Below are 24,248 nucleotides of genomic sequence, written 5' to 3'. Positions count from 1 at the left end.
CACTTGATGTTTTTTTTTGACATGTTCGAAAAAGAGTAGGAAGAAGTATACACTTATTTAATCCCACGCCTTCTCTAGTCATTCATCATCATTGTTGATTAGTTAACAAGCTTCCTTATTCATTTTTTGAAAACTCATCCAAATATTTAGCTTTACTTACTTAAAAAATACAATTTATCTCTCATGTATTATTATCAAATAAACACTTCAATCAATCAATCAATCAATCAATCAAATATCTTAAAATTTCTTGCACATGTATTTAATTTATTCAAAGCATAAACTCATTAATGATCTATTTTAGTTTAAAGTTGCCAAGAGCACTTCTGACTTTGGAGTCCATTGACCTACATGTCTAGTCAGGATTGAACTAAAAACACCTTAATAAGGTCCAAGTGAGGCTGCATGACTTGGTAACAGTTAGATACACACGTGGTTGCTGTTTGAGGACAAATGTGGCATCTGTTAGGACTCATGCCAATAATTTGTAAAAACAAGCTTTTTTTTAATAAATTCTTTGTCATCTTGTCAGCCCTTTTTCCCATACTGCACAGGAGTAAGTAAGACGTGCCGATGGGGCAGTTAACATCTAAACGGGGTGGGTTGGACCCGGGCGTTGTCCCCAACGTCCAATTCTCAACCAATGATGAAGGACCTCCTAGGTACTCTTCACACGGGATTCCTCCAACCATCGTCATCTCAGACATTGAGTCAAGGTTTGTGTTAACTTCAAGAGTCCACTTTTACCTTACATAAAAATTAACTGGTGTATCCTTTATTCCATATTGGTGATAGTTTAAGGTTTAACTGTAATTTCAGTAATTCCTGGTTGTCTAACACTACAAAGTGATTTTTTTTATTTTTTTTATTTGAGTCAACGTAACTAACCCTAACCCTTTTATATTTCATGATGTCCTGAGAAAGTTAACCTAAAATCATATCGATACTTAGCCCATTGCTGTGGCATTTGTATGTCAATGTCATGATAGGTAGGCCTAAGTGGACCATTAAAGGAACTGCAGCTCATGACAATTACTAATAACCTTCAGCATTTACTGCAATATTTGCTCTAATTTTTTGTTCTTTGATTGGACCTCCTAATTAATAGTGCAGCAGAGCGCCGCGGCTCGATGGCGGAGCTGCGGAGATCTTCCGTCTACAGCACGTTAGACCTGGTGCCACAACTGGGGCATTACACCCGCACTCTGCACCAGCAGAAGGGGAGCCGACCATCTCTTGATGCTCTCCGCAAGGCATTTGAGGTAATTTGTTTTAGCCTTTGGGAAACAAATCTCAAAGCATCTTGCAGCTATTTAAAATTGTTTTTCTTTGTAAAAACTGTATTTTACTTAGGAGAAGGAGGCGGGTATAGAGGTCACGACCACAAACTCAGGAGATAGTAGTCTGCCAAACAGTGGAACTGAAGCGTCAAAAGCTCCACCAAAGAAAGCTCCTGCTAGATTTGGCTGGTTTATTGGAGTCATGGTGAGCAAAACTTGTGTGTATTTGAGCATACACTACAGACTTCATACACTAATTATTTCAATTCTGTTAACACTTGATATGAAACAATCTTACAAACATCTTACTGAGCTGTTTTTATTGAACTTTTGTCACAGATGCGTTGCATGCTGAATATTTGGGGAGTCATCCTGTTTCTGCGCGTAACGGTGATCACTTCTCAGGCAGGCATTGGTGAGTTAATTCATCCCTCCATACCATACATTAGTCCCATTCATTCCTCTGTTTTTGTGGCTTGTAACACTCCATTGCATCACTCTCGCCCTCTCATGTAGGACTTTATTACATTTACATTATGTTGCATGAGAATAGTATGTGCAGATGCACATTGCTGATAGAGCTTTACCTCAGATGCCGTTGATTCATATACTTGCTGTTTTTGATAACTTCTAGTGCTCCATGTCATACAATATCCAAAGCATGTATGATTGAGAAGAAATATGCATCTACAGTGCATTCCTGTGGTCATGTAGAGGCAAACATTTGCAGAAATAGACTTTTCTCTTACAAAGATGGAGAGACAGGCCTTGAAACCAAACATCAATATCAATGTAGTAGTCTATGTCTACTATGTCTGTAGTATCATGAATTTTCATTTCATTTAATTTTTCTCATCAGTGTTGATGTGGATTATTATCGGGTTGTCTGTCATGGTGACCACATTAACTGGCCTCTCCATCTCTGCCATCGCCACCAACGGGAGAGTGGTCTCAGGTCAGTCACTTCCTGTGTCTCAAAATGGTTAAAAAGTCAAGTGTAGCCCACATATCCCCAATTTAGTCTGGAAAGGGCCCTGAGTTCAGTTAACATAATTAATGTTAAGGTAATGTTGTCGTATTTCCCTTGTACCTTTTTTTTTAATTTAACCTTTATTTAACCAGGTAGGCCATTGAGAACAGGTTCTCATTTGCAATGGCGACCTGGCCAAGAAAAGCATGAGCGTGCCAGACAACATACAGTTTCACATTCAATACAATACAAGAATACATAATACAATAGGCTACATGAAGTGCAGATTAAGTAGGCATTACAAAGCCGATCCAAAGTGAGGTGTAAGTAAGTCGATGCATATGCGAAAGTGATATTGTAATAACACAATATACATGAACAGACAGTCTATATCACTGCTGGGATGTAGTACTGCTGAGAGTCAAAATACAGTTAGTGTAGTTAGTGATGTAGATCAGTTTATACAGTATATAGCTTACACTTTTAAACTTCTTGAGTTCCTTTAGGCACTACTAATCAACAGTAACCACTATTATTAGGCTATGTTTACTTCACCCACTTCAATCAATGAATTGTTTTCACATTTAAGGATTTAGCATATTGTAATGAGATAAGAGTATCTCCTATTTAACATTATAGAAAACCTTATGCACTAATGCTAATTACACTGGAATTAGTCTAATATTTACTTTGGAATGACGAAATAAACAAAATGAAAGAAAAATAGCCTGCTTTAAGCTTCACTTTTTTCTTTCCCTTCAATTAACTACAGTTACAGCAAAACAATAATTATTATCTTCAACTGGAAACAATTACTGCATAATAATGTGTTCCCTTTAACTGGAAACACACACTAACTTCATTTGTTACCTTAAATTCCAGTTCACACTTAACTCAGTTGGTCCACACTCACCAAGCACACACACACACACACACACACACACACACACACACACACACACACACACACACACACACACACACACACACACACACACACAGACACGAACAAGATTGCAGATATTAGAATAACAAACCCTGTTGCAGGCCTGATTCAGCGCTGGGTTAATGTTAGGGTTTTTGTTTTGTCCGCTTCACTCAACAGAGCAATAAAGTAAAGTGTGGTACCTTGGTGAATAGTTAAAAATCCAATCTTCAGCTTTTACCTGTCTCTTTGTCTCCGGTAAAGAACGAGATGGCAAGCAGGTATCCGAAGACGCCGATGTCTCTCCCTGATATTCTAATGTGATTCCTCAGATTTTCTACGTTTCAACAATGCTGGAGGCAATAGCGTTATCTGGGTTAGCTACGGTGGATAAGATAAATTGTGTGTGTGTGTGTGTGTGTGTGTGTGTGTGTGTGTGTTAAGCGCATATCTCTCGAACCATTAGTCCGATGGATTTCAAACTTGACAGGTGTCTTGCTACAGGCACAAGTAAGTGCAGTGCCAAGTTTGACGTTGTTTGGATAAGAAACGCAAAATATATCGTGAAATATATTGGTAAAAGAAGCACACAGGCTTTTGCCGCTCTAGCTGCTTACCACTCCCCCTCTCACACTGCATGCAAACACTGACTGAGGACCTGTTTTTGTCGTGACTCACTCGACACCGTCTCTCGCTCCCTCTGCGCGCGCGCACACACACATGCACACACACACAGATTCTGGTGGTTGTTCAGCTCTCATAACGGGCCAGGTGGGTAGCGCACTGCCATGAGTCCATGACGCTAATGTCTGATTACTCCACATTTTCATTGTGATATTTTGTGATTACATTCTGAATCGGCAACGTTCTTTCTTAGGTAAATCTGTAAGTTAATAGTAGGCCTACCATCTCGGGCTTGGACCCCTCATACGACACACACACAAACGGTCCGGTTCTGGTGGTTGATGAACACAGATATGTGCTGTTTAGCGCTCATACGACACAAGACAACATCGTCTCTCTCTCTCTCTCTCTCTCTCTCTCTCTCTCTCTCTCTCTCTCTCTCTGCGCGCGCACATTTTCAACCAGCACTGCACTAGTAACTTTATAATTCATTGTTTTGTGCTTAATTTCCCTCTGCTAAAAACTACAGATATACTGTCTTCTATGATAACAACCTTGTCTCTGTTCCCCAACATTTTCAGGGGGGGCGTATTTCATGATCTCCCGCTCTCTGGGTTATGAACTTGGTGCCCCAATTGGGTTGATCTTTTCCTTCGCCAACGCTCTGGCCTGTGCGCTCAACACCGTTGGCTTTTCAGTTGTGGTCCGGGATCTAATGCGGGTACTTAATATGCTTCAATTAAGAAAATAGCTGCATCATAGTTTTATTTTACTATTTTATTGCTCGGTTCCTTTTATTGTTGTTAAAGCACTTCATTACTTTGCGTGCTAAAAGGTGCCATATTTAATAAATGTATTATTTCTTCCTTTGTAAGTTGGCAAGAATAATTTCAAAACCTGAAATGAATGAATATTTATTAAAAGGTATATATTAATATGAAATGTGAACACAAATATTTTAACTGTTAAGCAAAGGCCCGGTTATGTTTATCCAAAATGTACTTGCATGTATTTTTATTTTTCTTATGTGTGGATATTTTGGTTATATTGATGTAGGATTATGGTGTCGTCATTGTCGATGCCGTGAATGACATCAGAATTATTGGCACGATCACATTAGTTATTCTTCTGATGATTGTATTGGCTGGAATGGAGTGGGAGTCCAAGGTAAGCACATCCTGACACCTCTAACTTTATTTGCTTTATTTGCTACTACCTTATACTTCTTATCATATGTTTTTCCTTTTTTTTTCATTCTTCCCCATGTGTTTCTGTCTTCAGACCCAGATTTTGTTCTTTTTAATTCTCTTGATCTCGTTTGCTGACTACCTGGTGGGCACAGTCATCCCGCCCTCTCAAGAGAAACAGTCCCAAGGCATCTTTGGATACAACAGTGAGTTCTGGTTTCTCAGGACAAACTACTGCCTTTAATTACAGCATGTCATCAGTTTATATATATATATATATATATATATATATATATATATATATATATATATATATATATATATATATATATATATATAGAGAGAGAGAGAGAGAGAGAGAGAGAGAGAGGACAGTAAAGTGTTTTTGTTGTTGCCTGTCACCAGAGGACATCTTCATATCGAACCTGATACCAAATTGGAGAGGACCGGACGGCAACTTTTTCCGGATGTTTTCTATTTTCTTTCCCGGTGCCACTGGCATCATGTCTGGAGTCAACATCTGTGGTGACCTCAAAGTATGATCAAGAAGGCAGAGGGATACTTCTTAAAAAAAAATATATATATATATATAAATATATAAAAATAAAAAAAAAAAAAAAAAAAAAAAAAAAAAGACTACATGAATCTTGACTTCTGTATGGTTTCCTTTTGCAGGACCCTGCTACTGCTATACCCAAAGGCACCCTATGGGCCATTTTAGTTACTACACTCTCCTATCTAATTCTTTCTGTAACTTCTGGTAAGCTAATCATTTAACATGCTTTCATTTAGTATTGTGTTACATCCCCTTTGACGGTACCGGGGACAATAACAATTCAAATGAGTGACAGTCAGTGGTGAAGTAAATATTAAAGTGTTTATTTTTAAAGTTTACAAAAGGTGGAGGAATGAAATTGATATAACAAATCCAGGCCAAACTCATCCTTTACCTCTTAAAGCAAAACACAAACCAAAAGACCTAGCCTGCTTCTCTAACAAAAGTGCTTTACAAAACATACAGGGGTGGCGCCGACCACTAAACCTGTGTATCTAGACAAAGTTAACCCTGAAAGTAAAACTCACTTACAGTCCTCAACCTCCAACCAAATAAGTTTAGATGCAAATCAGCCACATCTCAGACAGCAGAAAGTTTGGAGAGTTAACTCTCCTCAGGTGTGCTCCTTTTATTGACGGACTTAAATGCCGATTAGCCAACTCAAAACCTAAGGGAACCAATGACCTGCATTACCGGCTGCACAGGTGGAAATCAATCATCAATTCCACACCTTGAGAGTAAACCTAGTGGGGAAGTGAAAGAAAAAGAGAAAGGGAGATAAATGCATACATCAGGCACTTTGCTACTCTGCCGGCTATGTAACATATGCATTTCATTTGTTTAATTATCTGAACTAGTAGGGATTATTTAAGAGGTTTGGTTGGTTTGGGTGGAGGGACAGGAGGCATGGAGCCTGAGGATTTATCACTCATGTTAAGGGCAGTGTCATGTATCATATATCATTAGAGGGTTGATGGGCTCAAAATGATGGGAAAATATTTACCTCTTTATCTTCCCCCAGGTGCATCTGTGGTGCGGGATGCCTCTGGTAATATCAGTGATTTTGTCGGTGGAAACATCACTGGTGACTGTGTGGGCCTGGGATGTCAGTTTGGCTGGAACTTCACAAAGTGCATCGTGTCAAATAATTGTCAGTATGGTCTGGCCAACACTTCAAAGGTACCACTCAATCTTTCTGCCTATCATGGAATAAAAATATAACCTTTATCATCCTAAACTTACTGGGTTTGTAAAGGAGCCAGTTTTCCTTAAACTGGCTATGTGGAACTTGTAGTTTGTGTTGATGCTAGCGGCCCCTTTGGATAAAAGCGTTTTTTACCCCACCTTCTGTCTTAAAGATACCGTCTGGAAAACAGTGTATCCAAATTTAAACCTGTATATATTGTGGATACATATTATACTAGATTCAAAAATCATTGGATGGATCAGTGGTTAGAGCCGGCGCACATATACTTTGAGGCTTATGCCTCCACGCAGAGGTCCAGGGTTCATGTCCAACCTGTGAAGATTTCCTGCATGTCTTCCCCCTCTCTCTCCCCTTTCTCACCTAACTGTCCTATAAATTAAAGGCGGAAAAGCCCAAAAAATAATCTAAAAATAAAAATTAAATCATTATCCAGGGATAGTAACAACACTAACAAAGACAAAAATAATGTGCCTAATGCAGCAAAAAATATGTAATGTCCACGGGAGGAAACAATGTATTACCCACTGTATTACTGAGTTAGCGTTACCTGGAGGTCATATAGTTGCGAATAATGTTTTGCTTAGACAGAAAATAATTAATTTACACTGAGAGAATACGTTGCATGATGCATTTTTGCATATTCAAATGTTGCAAACAGTAACTTAGCCTTCTTTGGATGTATTGTGAGCTAAACCAGGTGTCACTGTGCCTAAGCATTAGCAGGAGTTTGTTGTAGCAACCAACCAGTGTTGGTCATTTTACTTTAAAAAAGTAATTAGTTACATTTACAAATTACAAATTACTTAAGTAATTGAGTTAGTAACTCAGTTATCACATTGTAAAAGTAATTAGTTACTCAGCAAAGTAACTGACGTTATTTTTTATGTTCTATAACGCTATTATGTTCTATAACATCTTTAACGTCAAAGATGTTGCTGACCCGAAAAATTGAGCATTGCTTGTTTTAACAGAGTGGCTCGGTCTCCTTTGCTGGAGCTCACGCTAGCTGCATTTGGGCTGGGGGTTGGGTTAGTAGCAGCAACAAGTGTTGTGTTAGCATGTGTTGGTGTCCGGTGCTTCATAAGAATTGAGTTGGTTGAGGCAGACGTGGATAAAGTTGTTTTTTTTCCTGGGCATAGCGTTACATGTTACATAAACATTCTTGCCTTTAATTTCAATTTCAATGAGCGTGAAGTAGTGCCGGTACTTCCAGTTCGAGAAAGTTACCTTTGAATTTCCCTGGCTCGTCGCCATTGTCGCTGTCTAACTAGTGGTAGTTCGAACGTGCAATGAGACAGCGTGAGCAGGGCATCCGCCCATCCAGCTAATCATCATTGCATTTGCAACGGTGTCATCATCCCCACCCCTGCTCTCTCCAGACAGCTGATGTGAAGCCAAAGCCTGACACCTCGCACTTCATTCAACCAAATTGTAGTAACGCACCACTTTACATTCTCAGTAACAATAACCGCGTTGCAACGATGGGAAAAGTAATTAATTAGATTACTCTGTTACTGAAAAAATAACGCCGTTAGTGACGCCGTTATACTTACATGCCATTACTCCCAACACTGCAACCAACGTAATAATAATATAACTATTTTTTATATAGCGCCTTTCATGAAACCCAATTACAGGGGGAGAAAAAGAAAATAGTAGGCTAACAAATGGACAGAAAAGAAATAAAAACTGGGCGCTAAATGCAAGGGGGGTGTAATTTCATGTAACGTTAGGCTACTGACGTACAACCACGCCTCGCATTGTAAGTTATTTTATAAAGGAAAAAGACATATTGCATACCTGTCCAGGAGGAAGAGGGCCAATTCAGGGTCGGTTTTAAATCTTTTACAATCCTGTAATTGTCTCCATCTGTTGAAAGACCGACCAAGATTGACTCGGGTTTTGCCCATCATCTGTCACTCTCCCTATTAGTTTTAAGTTGTTCTTTGTTTAATTTCCTTTTTCTGTGATGGCCCTGCCCCAGTATCAGCCATAACTGTTAACCGATAACTTCTAACTACTTGTTGTTAGGTATTTATGCTCATCATATGTAAAATGAAACTGTTTCAGAAACATTTAAAAGTTCCTTATAGCTACTTTAAATCACAAGTGTTATGTAAAATATGATAACAATATTACTTCTTAATGACTATTCCAAACAGGTAATGGGCCTACTAGCAGGTTCGTACTACATCATCATTGCTGGTGTCTTTGCAGCCACCTTGTCGTCTGCTCTTGGCTTCCTTGTCTGCGCTCCTAAAGTCTTTCAGGTGAGAAACCACAACTAAACCCTCATGTTAATCTGTTTGTTAAATATATTTTAGTCTGGCTCACAGGATGTACATTGCTGGGATAAAGTTCTGTGTTGAACAAGGATTTCAAGCATGTATTAAATTGTTGAACTGCCAGACCATGGCCACAATGACAGAAAAGACGAGAGTCGAATCTGGTACATACATTAACTTGTAAATGCTGTTAATATTATTACTATAATATACTAACTATACTAAATATACTATATAAATGTAGTCAAATCTAACTTGATGCACATATTAAATAACATTTTACTTTCTGCTTTATCTGCCAGTGCCTATGCAAAGACAAGATATACCCATACATTGGAATCTTTGCAAAGGGCTATGGGAAAAATAATGAGCCAATCCGTGCCTATATACTCTGCTTCTTCATTGCTTTGGGCCTCGTTCTCATTGGTGGGTGTGATCTATTACTATAGCTGTTTTGTATTGATTCCCATATTTGTTTATTTATGCTAAAAATGTTTTTTTGTTCTAGCCCTGATTACATTTTTCAATAAAGAGTTTCAATAACTTTGTAATTATCTTTATAGCTTTTAGATTTGTTGTTGTTTATTGATTGATTGACTTTCTCTCCTGTATCGTAACAGGTGACCTGAACACCATCGCAGCCTTGAACTCCAACTTATTCATGTGTTCCTATTGCCTCATCAACTTCAGCTGCTTTCACGCTTCATTCACAAACGCTCCCGGTGAGTTACCTCTTTTTCTTTGCCTTCTAAAACGACTAATTTTAGCTTTTCTGTCCGGCCACTGCTATGGCTAAGGTTTAGGGTTATGGAAACAGTATAACGTTACTGTTAAGATAACGTGTTTCTCCCATTTACATCTCAGTTTATAGATTCTAAGATATTAAATATAAAATATAGGAGCCAGGCTGTGACCAATGCAAAGTCATTACATGCCTATGGATGGAGAGGACGCTGGTGCTGTTTATTCGCCACTTCTCTGCATGCTATTGCCTCTTGTGTTCTTGTTTGTTTGTTTTCTCTATACCCTTGAAGAAAAGCAAGTTTCTTTCCTGAATCTCATTCCTCTGGATCAACACTACCTGCTCTCCGGACACTCGACTGGATCGCATCTCTCCCACTGTCACTGGATCACATAGGGCTGAACACACCGTCAGGCTGCACACAAAACCCAGACTGGACTACAGTGCTCTCCGCCCTTCACATACACCTATTGTCCACTCATTTGCAGATCCACTCACTGTCCCCCTCTCAACTGCAATACCCCCCCTCCCCACTGACCACACACTGTTAACCGGGACAACCTCAGATCTCTCCAGGCTGCCCCCATCCCGCCACCCTCTCACTTTGCCCTCCTCAACACCCGATCACTCAACAATAAAGCCCCTGTCCTCCATGAACTAATCCTTGACAACACTCTGGACTTCCTTCTGCTCACTGAAACCTGGCAACAACCCAATGACTTCTTCTCCCTCAACCAAGCATCCCCCCCTGGCTACAGCTACATCTGCAAACCCCGCCGTGGAGGTGGCCTCGCCGTTATTTTCAATCAGAACTTCCGGATCACAGAACTCACCCTGCCCTCAGTATCATCATTTGAATTTCTTGCCTTCAAAGCTCTTTCCTCCATGACAGTCATCCTCCTTTTCCAGCCACCTAAAACAAATCCCTCCTTCCTCTCTGATTTTACTGAACTCCTCACACTAGCCTAATCTCTCTCTCCACGTCTGCTGTTACTTGGTGACTTAAACATCCACATGGACTCCCCCACCTGCAAGCTCTCATCAGAATTCACCATTTTACTAGACAACTTCACTCTCACCCAACATGTCACATTCCCCACCAATGATAAAAGATACATCCTCGTCCTGGTCTGCTCCACAAATCAACCGGTGCTTGACCTCCATCCATGGCTCTTTCCCCTCTCTGTTCACAAACCGATACGGTTCTCCAACCCCAAGCCCCCGCCTGCTCAGAGAAATCACATTCCGCAACTTTAAATCAATTGATCTCCACCATCTCTCTGACCTGCTCTCCACCACTCTCCACCTGGACTCAAACCTCACCTCACCTGATGATCTCACAAATCACCTCAGCTCCACCTTGTCTACCTCCCTCAACAGTCTGGCCCCCCTCAAAACAAAAAACGTCACTTTTAACACTGGTACACAACTGCACTCCGGAAAATGAAACAAACTGGCCGCCAACCTGAACGTCTGACAAAGAAATCATCTCTCACAGTCCATCACGAAGCCTATAAACTCCACCTCATTGCCTACAAAGATGCCTTCATTGCTGCCTACCTCTCCACCATCCTCACCGACCTGCCAAAACCCCAGAACCCTCTTCTTCACAGTGAACAACCTCCTCAAGCCTCGGACCATCACTCTCCCTACCTCTACTCCGGATCTCTGCAACTCATTCCTCCACTTTTTCTCATTTATCAATCTCTATGCCCTGTATCGGACCTCCCAGTATCTACTCCAGCACCTACCACGGCCCCTCTTCTCCCCATCTCTCCTGACCTCCCGACCTTTCCTCCACACTGCTTCCTCTCCCAGTTTGACCCGGTCACCCCTCCTGAAATCTCCAAACTCCAAACCCACTACCTGCTCCCTTGACCCACCTCCCTACTCCCGTCCTGAAGTCCTGCCTCCCCGTCCTATGCCCCTACCTCACTAACCTCTTTGACTCCTCGCTGTCCCTTGGAACTGTCCTCTCTGCCTCCAAAATTGCTGCTGTCACCCCAGTCCTAAAAAAACCTGGTCTGGATGCCTCCTCCCTCAACAACTACCGCCCAATATCCAACCTCCCTTTCTGTCTAAAACCCTGGATCATATCGTTGCCTCACAACTCCAAACCCATTTTCATGCCAATAACCAATTTAAACCCCTCCAATCTGGTTTTTGCCTCCTCCACGCACCTGCACTCCTCGACCTGAGTGCAGCCTTCGATACCGTGAGCCATAACATCCTGCTCACCAGACTCAAAGACCTCAGTATCGAAAGTACTGCACTCAGCTAGCTCCGTTCCTACCTTTCCAACAGATCCCACTTCATCTCTCCATAACCACACCTCTGCCACAGTCACTCAAGGCTATCCCCAAGGCTCCGTACTCGGCCCCCTCCTCTTCATCATCTACATCCTCCACCATTGTCTCCCCATCTTCTCAGGCCCGCAAACTTAGCGTGATCTTTGATTCCACCCTCTCCCTTGAGCCCCACATCCGCCATGTCATTAAAACCTCATTCTTTCACCTCCGCAACATCGCCAAAATCAGACCCTCTCTCTCACCCCCCGCTGCTGAAAGACTCATTCACACCTTCATATCTTCCCGACTGGACTACTGCAACTCACTTTTCCTTGGTATCAGCTCTACCTACATCAACCGACTCCAACTGGTCCAGAGCACAGTTGCCAGACTCACCTGCACCAAATCCTGGCACCACATCACTCCAGTCCTAAAATAACTCCACTGGCTTCCCATCTCCCACCGGATCACCTACAAAATCCTGGTCCTCACCTACAAAGCCCTCCACCATCTGGCCCCCTCATACCTCACTGATCTCCTCTCCCCCTACCAACCCTCACGGTCCCTCAGATCCATCTCAGCCGGTCTCCTGTCCATCCACAAATCCAACCTCTGCAGTTTTGGGGACAGAGTCTTTTCCAGGGCAGCTTCCAGTCCCACCTCAAGATCCATTTCTTCACCACTGCCTATCCCTAAGCCCACGCCCCCCTCCATTTTCATCTGTGCCTGAATCTTGTTTTTTTGTTTTGGTTTTCTACCTTGCCCTGTAAAGCAATTTTGAGTCCTTGAAAAGCACTATACAAATTCAATTTATTATTTTATTATTATTATCCCTAGTAACAGACATTTACCCCTCTGACTGCCATATTGGACAGATGTGTGGCTATGTGACATTAGGTTATGTGATATTTCACCTGAAAGAAATTTATTTCTCAATTTCCCCTTTAGGTTGGAGGCCAATGTTTCGTTACTACAATAAATGGCTAGCTTTATTTGCATCAGTGGTTGCTGTGTTGCTGATGTTCCTGTTTACCTGGTGGGCTGCTCTCTGCGTCTTTAGCTTCTTGATTTTCCTGTTCATATACGTCAGCTACAACAAGCCAAGTAAGTCCAAAACAGATATGTTGAAATGCAACTATGTTCCGATGAGACTTGCCTGGCTTATATTAAAGAGTGAACAAGTCAGTGTGCTATTGCCTGACTTATGTGTGTTTTGACAATATTGACTCTAAATAAAATTTTCAGGAGAATTGTGAAGCTGTCTGTAAAAAAGGACAACAGCGTATATACTGCTTGAGAAAACAGTACCATTTTCATATAGAAAAGACTATGATGGCATTATTTTATCATGCCTTTATCGAATCCATCATATCTTAAGCACAATAATTGCCTAAATCAAATTGTAAGATGGTCAAGTATGCTGACTGGTGAGTCGCAGCTGCACCCCACATCCCTGTATGCTAAACAACTACAGCGGATAGCTATCAATGGCCATCTTAGAAGATAGCCTACAGCCTACAATTCCAGTATTTCCCCTCTGGATAGAGGCTAATAGTCCGTGGTTCTATAACTACAAGATTTAAAAACTGTTTTGTCCCATCGGCAATCACTCTGTTAAACAAACTGTAGAATTACTTGCACACAACACACAACACCTTGGTCATGTACTGTTTTTTTTAATCATGTTTTATCCTGTTTTATATGTTTTAATGTTTTGTGTATTGCATGTTATGTGGTGGTCTACAAAGTTTTAAGGATGTCCTGCCTCTTAGACTGTAAACCTAGTTTACCTGCGGGTACCAATAAAGTAACCCGACCTGACCTGACCTGATATCCACAGATGTGAACTGGGGTTCATCAGTCCAGGCAGGTTCATATAACATGGCATTGTCCTATTCTGTCGCTTTAACTGGTGTCAACGATCATGTCAAAAATTTTAGGTGAGTGACCGAACGCATCAGTTATATCATGTAATATTCCTAGACTTCTTTCTATAGTATTTGTCCAATCCAATTTTACTCAAATTTGATCTCATACTTCTCAGTTAGTAGAAAAGTAGTGTATTTACACTTATGTGTTCCTTCAGACCGCAATGTCTGGTCCTGACTGGGCCACCGACCCAGCGACCAGCCCTGGTGGACTTTGTTGATTCCTTTACCAAACACGCAAGCCTCATGATCTGTGGAGACATAATCATGGTTAGTCATTTAATCTCAAATGTTTTGTTAGCAAAAGGAAAATAAGAGAAATGATTTATATCATTGTATTAAAGAAACTACCCAATCCTACTTACAGTAGCTTTTCATCAGACAATTTTTACTGGTCGTGTTCAATCTCTTCATTTTGCTTTTGTCTTTTATTGAATCTCCTTGTCCTTTTAAGAATCAGGACAGACAGACTCGGCCACAGGATGCCACAGATCGGTTGGTAAAGTGGATGAACAAGAGGAAGGTGCGCTCCTTTTATTCTCCTTTCACTGCTGACAGCCTCAGAGTTGGAGCTCGGAACTTGCTACAGGTAAAACATCTGCATGTGTTTATCTGTGGGAAATAACTATGGCTTCAATCATATTAATATTTGCTGGGGATTAATCTGACTCCTGTTTTAAGATGACAACCTGTCATCCTCGCAATTTTGGCTTTTTCATATTTTTATCTCTTATTACAGTAGGACACGTCATCTATTGGGTGCTAAATATAACTTTCAATAGAACATTTAAACTTCCTCTTACTCACATAGTATTGCTACGTATTTTTGTCTGTTTTTATTTGTATTTTATGAAACCTTAAATATAATTTCTTATTTAACATTTCCTCAAGGCTTCTGGTCTTGGCAAGCTGAAGCCTAACATTCTGGTCCTGGGCTTCAAGTCAAACTGGAGGGACAGTTCTCCTGAAAGCATTGATGATTATATCAACACCATATAGTAAGTGTAGTTAAAGAAATCATTAAAAAACAATGTTGACTTTTTTTTGGTTTTACTGTCATTGAAGGATTAGACAGCACTTTTATATTGAATTCAAAAAGTAATTGTTGTCACTATAGGTGCCTAAAGTAAGTAAAAATAACATAATTTCTACTTTAAAACTTCCATTCAACTTCCTTTTCTTCTCTTTTCTCTAGCGATACCTTCGACACTAACTACTCTTTATGTATCTTGAGGATGGTGGAAGGACTGGATATCTCTGACCAGCTTAATTTTGAAGGTTAGATATCCAGACTTTATAATCCTTTTGTCTTTATTTCATCTGCATGCTTTCTTATAACATGACATATTTGTATAATATTGAAAACAAAATGGTAAAGGGTGAAATGTCTGTCTTCCAGTGAACCAGGGATTTGAGCCTGATGAATCTGTTGAAAACAACCAGCAATCTCCTCAGAAGAAACCCGGTGAACACACAGACACATTAGAATACAATATTTTGAGGACATTGTATTGACTTGCATCCACTACTGAAGAATGATCTCTACCATAAAATCCTAACCAATCCACATCTAACTCTGACTTAAAAAGAAAACAATGAAAGGAGTAGTTGCATCACACAGTTTGCAACGCTTTATAGTTTCAGCTCATGGTTTAGCTGTCTGGCCAAAACTTTACTCGGTTCACTCTCAAGGCTGTCATATTGCCTTTTTTGTTTTAAGTGAAAAAATCCACTGTACACCTGAGCAGACACACATAGTTAGCAACTACATGGTGAACATTGTGAAGCATTTAGCAGCTAAGGAGCCAGATATTTCCCTGAGGAGTTGGTAGATACGAAAAGTGGAGCTAACAATTGCACCACTTCATAAATATACAGTTTTACAGAATTTTTACTATAGTGGGACACCTCAGAGTAATACTACTCAGAGTAATTATTAATATTGCCCCTGCAACTCAGTCTTTCTCCTTTTGCTGTTCCAGCTGACAACATCCCCGATGAAGACAACAGTAATCAGATCAAGACAGTGTTTCAGATTGACCAGGGGAAGAAGACAATCGATATCTACTGGATAGCAGATGATGGAGGTTTGATCTGACAAAACAAGCACAATACATGACCTGTTGGTAATCTGTGATAATCAATATACTTATCTTATTATATGGGTGAACTGGGAACGTCTCACACCTCTGGCAGAGCTTTTCTGGGATCCCTGTGGAGGTTGGGCGTATTGATCGTCATCAATTTTCCTGGTGGAAGTCACTGAGTTAGTCAAACAACTCCACAGTGGCAAAGCCCCGGGGATTGATGAGATCCATCCAGAAATGCTGAAAGCTTTGGGTGTGAAGGTGCTGTCTTGGATGACACGCCTTCTCAACATTGCCTGGAAGTCTGTGCCTAAGGAGTGACAGACCAGGGTGATGGTTCCCATGTTCAAAATGGGGGCCCACAGAGTGTTTGCCATTTACAGGGTTATTATTACACTTCAGCCTCCCTGGTAAAGTCTTCTTCACAGTGGTGAAAGGGAAAGTTTGGCTGATAGTCAAACCTCAGATTGAAGAGGAACAATGCGGATTCTATCCTGATCGCGAAACAATGAACAAACTGTGCTTTGTCACCAATCCTGTTTGCGATATTCATGGGCAGGATATTGCGGCGTAGTCGTAGCAGGGACGAAATGCGGTTCGGTGGGCTGGGGATCTCATTGCTGCTTTATTCTGAAGATGTTGTCCTGATGGCATCATCGGTCTGTGAGAGGGCACTTACTAGAATCAGAGAATTGCGGACAGTATTACATTCACTTTACCACACCACTGAAAAGACGAAAAGAGAGCTAAGCCAAAAATTAAAGCTCTCGATCTACCGGTCAATTTTCGTTCCTACCCTCTATTGTCATGAAGGCTGGGTCATGACGGAAAGAATGAGATCCCAAGTACAAGCGGCCAAAATGGGTTTTCTCAGGAGAGTGGCTGGTGTTTCCCTTAGAGTGAGAAGCTTAATCATCCATGAGGAACTAGAGCTGCTGATCCTTTGAGTCAAAAGAATTCAGCTGAGGTAAGCATGGGCCTCTGGTAAGAATGGGCATATGGTAAAGATGCCCTCTCGGTGCCTCCCTAGGGAGGTGTTCCAGGCACGTCCAGCTGGGAGGAGGCCTCGGGGAGACCCAGGACTAAGGGGAGAGATTATATCTCCTCCCATGCCTGGGAACACTTTGGGATCCCCTCGTCAGAGCTGGTTAATGTGGCCCGGGACAGGGAAGTTTGGGGTTCCGCTGTGGGAGCTGCTACTCCCGCAACCCGACCATGGATAAGACGATGGATGGATGGATATAATATAATTATATATGTGTTTTACAGCATAGTTTTAGTACAATAATGGTCAGTGGACACAAGGAGAAGCCACCTCTGTCTGACACTGTGGGCTTGATACAGAGGCATGCAAAAAATACAAGTTTTTCATAGCATCTCTTTCTTAGCTGGAGTATTTCTCTTTCTTCTCTTTTAAGGTCTGACTCTGCTGGTGCCTTACCTGCTCACCAGGAGAAAACGCTGGCACAACTGTAAGGTCAGGGTCTTCATCGTAGGAGACGAAGAAAACATGGAGGAAAGCCGCACAGAGTATGTATTCATTGTTTTACCCTCTGGGATAAGTGAATAATAATAATATAACGCTATAAAAGCCCGTCCAGGTGCACGCAAAGAACACTAAAATAAAAAAGGTCTTGGTCCTGCCCCTCTTTTTTCACTTTTTTTGAGCTACAGAATTTTATTTATAGTATGCAATCATAACAAGAGTTATCTCAAGACACTTTACAGACAGAGTAGGTCTAGACTGCACTATAATTTACAAAGACCAAACGATTCCAGTAATTCCAGTAACACAATGCTACTATTTGAAATTAAACATCAATACTCAATATTCAGTCAAGTAATGTTGGAAAAGTAAGAAGGAAATTGGTACGCATGCAACAACACAAGTAATAATGACTAAAATTAACAATTTTCTTTCTACAAAACTCCATATATACATATTTGTGTACAGTATTGAAAATTAGGGGTGTACGATTCAGAAAATGTCACGATTTGATTCAATATCGATTTTTAGGCTCACGATTCAATTCAAAAACGATTCTCGATTAAAAAAAAAAAAAAGATTCACAGTATGTAAATGTAGTTACTTTTCCCATGGCATTGCAGTAGACATACAATTTAAAAGAAAAGAAACACAACCAATTAAATGTAGTTTGATATTACTTTATATGTCTTCATACAAAAATAAAAACTTTTGCAACTAAAAGCTGCAGTGCCAAGCTTTGGCCAGCTTTCAAATACATTTAATTCAAGTATAAATTAAATTGTTAAATAAACAGCTTTTCGTTCAGAGTTCTGTGAGAGTTTAGAGCATTGAAAGAGGTTGAAGTTGGTTGACTGGCGTGTTAGGTACTTTAGGTTGTTGTTTGTCCACGTCTTTAATGTTAATCTCTGGGTGATGGCGTACCATGTGAGTTCTCAAGTTTGTGGTATTTCCAAAATACTTAACTTTTGCTTTGCAAAGCCTGCATATAGCATGATTCTTATAAAGTTCCGTCTTCCCCTTAAGGTTATAAAAGCTGAATTGTGCCCAAACTCTCGTCTTCAATGACGATGGAGCAGGTTGAATAATTCTTTCTGTGAGGTTTGCCATTGTTTCCGCCGACTAAACTACTTCTGCTGCACTCATTTTTTGATTATAACAAGAGTGCCCAGGCGTCAGTGTGAATTTCGACGCAGCACCATCTGGGAATAGCAAACTAAACTCATTTCAGGACAATAGAACGAAAAAAATAGAAATGATATGAATTGAATTTGAATCGGTAGAGCTTGAATCATGATACGAATGTGAATATATCTATATTTTTTTGCACACCCCTATTGAAAATGGTGGAATACATTCCTTGATGATCTGCAGTCCAGTGGAAAATTTGATTTGGACTTGTTGATCTGCATGTACAGTACTATTTTTGAACCACAGTTTTATATTAAATCACATTTTCTTTTATTTAGACAAATTTGATTATCCAACTGGTAGATTCTGCAGTATTTTTTGCAATCCATTTACATTTCATCCCAAAATGCAGGCTTCATGGACACATTTTGTGTAAAATGCATTATGGTAATGCATTATGGTCTGAGGAGACTGATGTGCTGAGACTTTGACTCTTTCTTTTAGGATGCTTCGTCTTCTGGATCGGTTTCGTTTTGGTTTTAAGGACGTTCTAGTCATGACGGACAGCGAGAAGCGTCCACAAGCCAAGAAGTATGTACGGGAAGGGATCGGTCTATAATATCATGTTCACTGTTTTAGGTATAGCTTTATTGTGAACAAACACATGACAAAATATTAAAGCCACTATGTGCCGTACTTCTAGGCTCTGGTGCCCCGAGTGGAAGCAAGTGAGCTAAAACACTTAAGCAATGCATCTGGTTCGTCCAATGTTACTGTGATGTCCATGTCAAATATAATCTAATCTACTTTCCAGGGTTGACATCCCCATGGATTTTTCCACACACAACACATATGATCATACAAAGATGTTTGTTTAAAATATGACAAATAAATCTCAGTAGGCTTTTAATGCTCTTATAGTCTTTCACTCTGTAGTATTACAAATAATCAGCCCTGGAAATTTCACCTAAACTTGTACATCATGAATGGCCGACAGACACTTTGGGCTCCTGCACACTGCCTGCGTGAGCGTGTCAGCTGCGTGGCGTGTCCATTTTTAGTCCGGCTCCCATGTTAACAGGTTAGAGCTTGCACACTGCCTGCATGACACGCACGTCTCAGGCGCGCTAGAAATAGGACGGACTCCTATTTTTCATGCTACACGCAAATGTGTTGGAAGCGTTTCCATGCAAAATAGAATAGGAAAAGATGTTTATATGTCATTTTGACACAAATACATTTAATAAATGACATGTTGATGTTTGAAAGTCTCTAGGTTTTGACATAAATGCAGATATAAATGTAATTTAAAAAAATAATAATAGGCCTACTTATCGATTTTTCAAATAGTAAGCTATTGCACCTGTCAATAAAGAACGAAATATTCTGTAGCGTGTTTTGCCGCCAATACTGCCGACATTGTCTTTGCTGTAATCAGATCAGTTGAAGAACACGCTATTATTTCATTTTATCAATGGGAAACATACATGTGTAAAGACAAGGCTAGCAGCAGCAGCACTGCATCAGACATGTTCCTGGTGTGCAAAGACACAGAAAACGCCACACAGCCGCCACGCAAATGACACGCAACAGAAATGCCACGCTCACGCCATGCCGTGTGCAGGAGACTTTCGTGTTTTACAAATGTTAAGTGGTCTTTGAACCTTCAACGACCAATACTTTATTATTTCGGTCGTTCATCGCACACTGATTTCTGTCCTTCTTGCTGCTTTTAAGCCTTGAAAGGTTTGAGGACAGTGTCGCCCCCTTCAGGCTATATGATGAACAGCAGGATGGTGTCTCAGCTCAGGAACTGAGAGACAACGCTCCATGGAAAATATCAGACAAAGAGTTTGAGGCCTTCAGACAAAAGGTGTGTGTGTGTGTGTGTGTGTGTGTGTGTGTGTGTGTGTGTGTGTGTGTGTGTGTGTGTGTGTGTGTGTGTGTGTGTGTGTGTGTGTGTGTGTGTGTGTGTGTGTGTGTGTGTGTAAACTCGGTCAGATATCTAAAATTAATTTCCCTCCTTCCCAGTCTGAGACCAAAGTGAAGCTGAATGAAATCATCCGGAGGAATTCAATATACGCTGGTCTCGTGGTTGTGTGAGTACACAGTTTACATTATCACTTCAGTTTAATGAAAATATTACATCAAGGCAGTTTGGCCATGACATCGGACTTAAGGGTGGCAGATGGGATGTCTCGTAAAAGTGTGGTCAGTTTGAAATTTCTTTCATGTATTGGGGATGCTCCCCTTCTTTGTTTGGAGGGAAGTGAAAATAAAAAGTAGATGCATACTGTACATGAGGACATTCTCCCATAAAGACGGTTTATATTCTTACAACTGTTTTTTACAGCTTTGTCATTCATTAGTCTGTTTTTAACCAGCATGCAATGGGTGCCCCCTGGAGGCGTTATAGTGGTTGAAAAGTAGGTTGATAAATAATTATATGTGATCTTGGTTGGGTACCGTTTGGATTTTTCCGATTCCGATGCCGAACCGCTACTTTTAAAACGATTCCGATTCCTAACCGATTCCTAAACCAATTCTTGAAAAAACGAGCTTTTTTAAAATTGAAAATGATTTAAATTGAACAATATATTAACGTTTTAAAGTACTTAAATATATAATAAGTAAACCTAAGTCACCTAACACATAACTACAATAATTTGAAAAATAACCGTTACACTATTAAAAAGTAACAACAAAATAAATGTTATTGACTTGGTATGCCAGCCAGCTTCAAACTTTAGCAGTTCTTTCTCAGAAAAATGACCATATTTGCCTTCTCTGGCAAGATAGGACACCTCTCCTGACTTATGGTATGTCCTGCACAGAAGAAAACTCTCTCAGATGGTGTCCAAGAGGCCTGTACACATAGGTAGGAGTTTGAAAGGGCAGACTCCCCCACCACCAGGCTACAGGGTCTTGTCCTGAACGATAGACTAGCAGAGCAAGTGTAATATGTTTACTAGCGATCACGTGCAGTGGATGGTTAATATGCTTTTACGTCCATTTGGTGAGCCCAGAGGAAAAGTATTGCATTTTAAAAGTAGCCTACAACCCTACTCTTAACCCTACATTATAGTGAGTTATAGAACACAGCTATAACTTATAAAACTGAGAGGTCTTAATCATGTTCTCTTCTAGTTTAGTCTTTGTAATATAGATATATGCCATATACTACTACTACTACTACTACTACTACTACTAATAATAATAATAATAATAATAATAATAATAATAATAATAATAATAATAATAATAATAATAATAATAATAATAATAAATTTTATTTGGCAGACGCCTTGATAAATACACAAGGACATCTTACAAGTTTAAAAGGACATAAAAGAAGGAAATGGATTAAAATACATTTAGCTTCATAGTAATAAATTTTACAAAATGGACAACATCTGAAAAGTGCTAAAAACGTCAAACTGCTGTACACTAAATACGGTAGGTGAAACATGCATACAGACCTTTCTATCAGCTTTAGAAGATGAAAACAATATTTGTTTGATTTCCACAGGGATGCAAAATTCTGCAAAAAAATCCACCAGACCATGGCTAATTCCATGGCAGTATGATTAAGATAACAGAAAGAGATGGGAGAGGTTGTGTTTCTTTGGGTTCGCTGCAAACCTCAGCTTGCACAAATTTGACATATTGGTACATATTTAAGTATAAGAGCAGTCTTCTGTTTTTGTCATGCACTTTTGGTATGCTCATGTAAATATTATGCTTTTTCCAGGAGCCTTCCTGTGCCACACAGCGACTGCACTAGTGCTCTGTACATGGCCTGGTTGGATACTCTGACCTGTGGCCTCCACTGCCCTGTGGTGCTGATACGAGGAAACCAGGAGGATGTGCTCACTTTCTACTGCCAGTGAATGAAAAAATTGTCTTACAGGGATGGACACTAAATTAAGCCACACTAACCTATAAAGTTAAAAAATTTAAATGTTCATGCAATTGGTGCCAAGGGTTAAAAAAAACTTTTTTTAAATAATATTAACTATAACTAATATTTGAACATAAGACAATTAGTAGAATTTCCAGAGGAAGAGATCTCAGAGGCAGTGATGGAAGATAACACCAAGCAGTTACTTGCATCACTGTCATCAAGATCATCTTCAGGGTGATGTGGATGCCAACGTCATCTTAGTCAGGCGCCCCTGGCCAAAGGCTGCCAGTGAAAGCAAAGAGTGTAGACCGCTGAAGCTACCCGGCCGGAGCCATAACCTAGAACAAAAAGTGATAAAAGACACACCCAGACCCAAACACTTTCATGTGTTTGTCTCCACTTCTTCCATGCCAGATAATGTTATCCTAATCAATCAGAACCTGGGAGGACGCCTTATATTACTGCAGAGAGCACCACCACTGTGACCTGGTCTCCATCACCAACCTCAGCCAGCAGAGATGGGTCCAAGAGAGAGCCAAGTAGGCCGACAGTCCTTATGTCTGGCTGGGACTGTACTACACCTGCTTTCTGGATTTCTGGTTCTGGGTCAGTGACGAGGTGGTCTGCTATAAGAACTGGGACTCACATAAGATGGATGATGAATGTGACACGTCTGGAGTCATGGACAGAGGAGGACAACATAAGTGGTTCAAAAAGATTGAAAATGAGGAGTTTAATTTCATCTGTTGTAAGTAAAAACCCTCTAATCACTGGTAGCTGGCATTTGATTCATTTACTCACTTTGTTTGCAGTGGTGTGACGTTGACACAGTATACAGGAGTATAGCCTCTGATTTTATTGACTGGCATTCTGGGAAATGTACAAATCACAACCGAAGGGGGAGAGATATGAAATTACTAACAGACTTTCTAACAGCAGATTTTAGATTGAGGGAAGATGATGAAGAGAGGATGTGATCCTATAACCGGTTTTTCTGTCTCCTGATTCTGATTCGCCTGAATGATCACTATTTTGTATTTCCCTAAGTTGTTAAATTTTCTTTTTCTTAAAGTGTGGATGCTTTTTTTCATCTATTGAGGTTGTATTTAGTTTTCTGTATAATTCAAAATGTGTAGGTTTCACCCATATGTATGGCATGTAAAGGAATAAATACACCAATCTACAGTATAGACGTTTGATTTTGATTTCAGTATTCAATATGGAACATTTTCTTCTTTTTATCGACTTTTGGTGAATATCTGGTGCTTGTTATATCATGTAAAATCTATATATCCCATTTGTTTGAGTTTTATGTAAGCAATTACTTTCTTTCTCTGAGGCTGAATAAACTGTTAGACTACAGAGTGGTCCTCTTTTTTCACTTAAGTGTTTATTTTAACCCAAATCCTACTTTCCCTACACCTAACCAAGCCTTAACCATTAAGTTGTCATCACATCATTGAACTGACTTGTATGGCACAGATAAATGATCAGATCATCAGTTAAGAAAATGTGTCGTCCTAAAGGACTAACAAGTGACGTATTTTGGTTTTCAAATTCTAAACAATGCTGCTTGTTATATAAACTGATCACTTCCTGTTTTTTTTATTTTACAAGGAAAGACAGATTAGACACTGGACATTCAGAT

At 40.1% G+C, this 24,248-nt stretch overlaps 1 protein-coding gene across 1 annotated transcript; it reads left to right on the top strand.

The window, feature by feature from the left end:
* Positions 1-641: 641 nt before the first annotated feature.
* Positions 642-23,962, top strand: LOC114545829 (solute carrier family 12 member 3). The gene is made up of 27 exons (XM_028564375.1): positions 642-716; positions 1,109-1,262; positions 1,354-1,485; positions 1,620-1,695; positions 2,140-2,235; positions 4,381-4,520; positions 4,856-4,966; positions 5,081-5,192; positions 5,392-5,522; positions 5,662-5,746; positions 6,564-6,721; positions 8,912-9,019; positions 9,337-9,460; positions 9,655-9,756; positions 13,013-13,168; positions 13,905-14,004; positions 14,151-14,262; positions 14,447-14,581; positions 14,884-14,990; positions 15,188-15,270; positions 15,392-15,457; positions 15,975-16,079; positions 17,498-17,609; positions 19,201-19,287; positions 20,434-20,569; positions 20,728-20,795; positions 22,448-23,962. Exons 2-27 carry the CDS (start codon positions 1,131-1,133, stop codon positions 22,584-22,586), a joined length of 2,913 nt encoding a protein of 970 aa, XP_028420176.1. The 5' UTR covers positions 642-716; positions 1,109-1,130; the 3' UTR covers positions 22,587-23,962.
* The last annotated feature ends 286 nt before the right edge of the window (positions 23,963-24,248 follow it).

This window comes from Perca flavescens, chromosome 19 (genome assembly GCF_004354835.1).
Source record: "Perca flavescens isolate YP-PL-M2 chromosome 19, PFLA_1.0, whole genome shotgun sequence".
Taxonomy (NCBI): Eukaryota; Metazoa; Chordata; class Actinopteri; order Perciformes; family Percidae; genus Perca; species Perca flavescens.
Note: the sequence above shows the minus strand (reverse complement) of the source record. Positions and strands in the feature narration are given on the sequence as shown.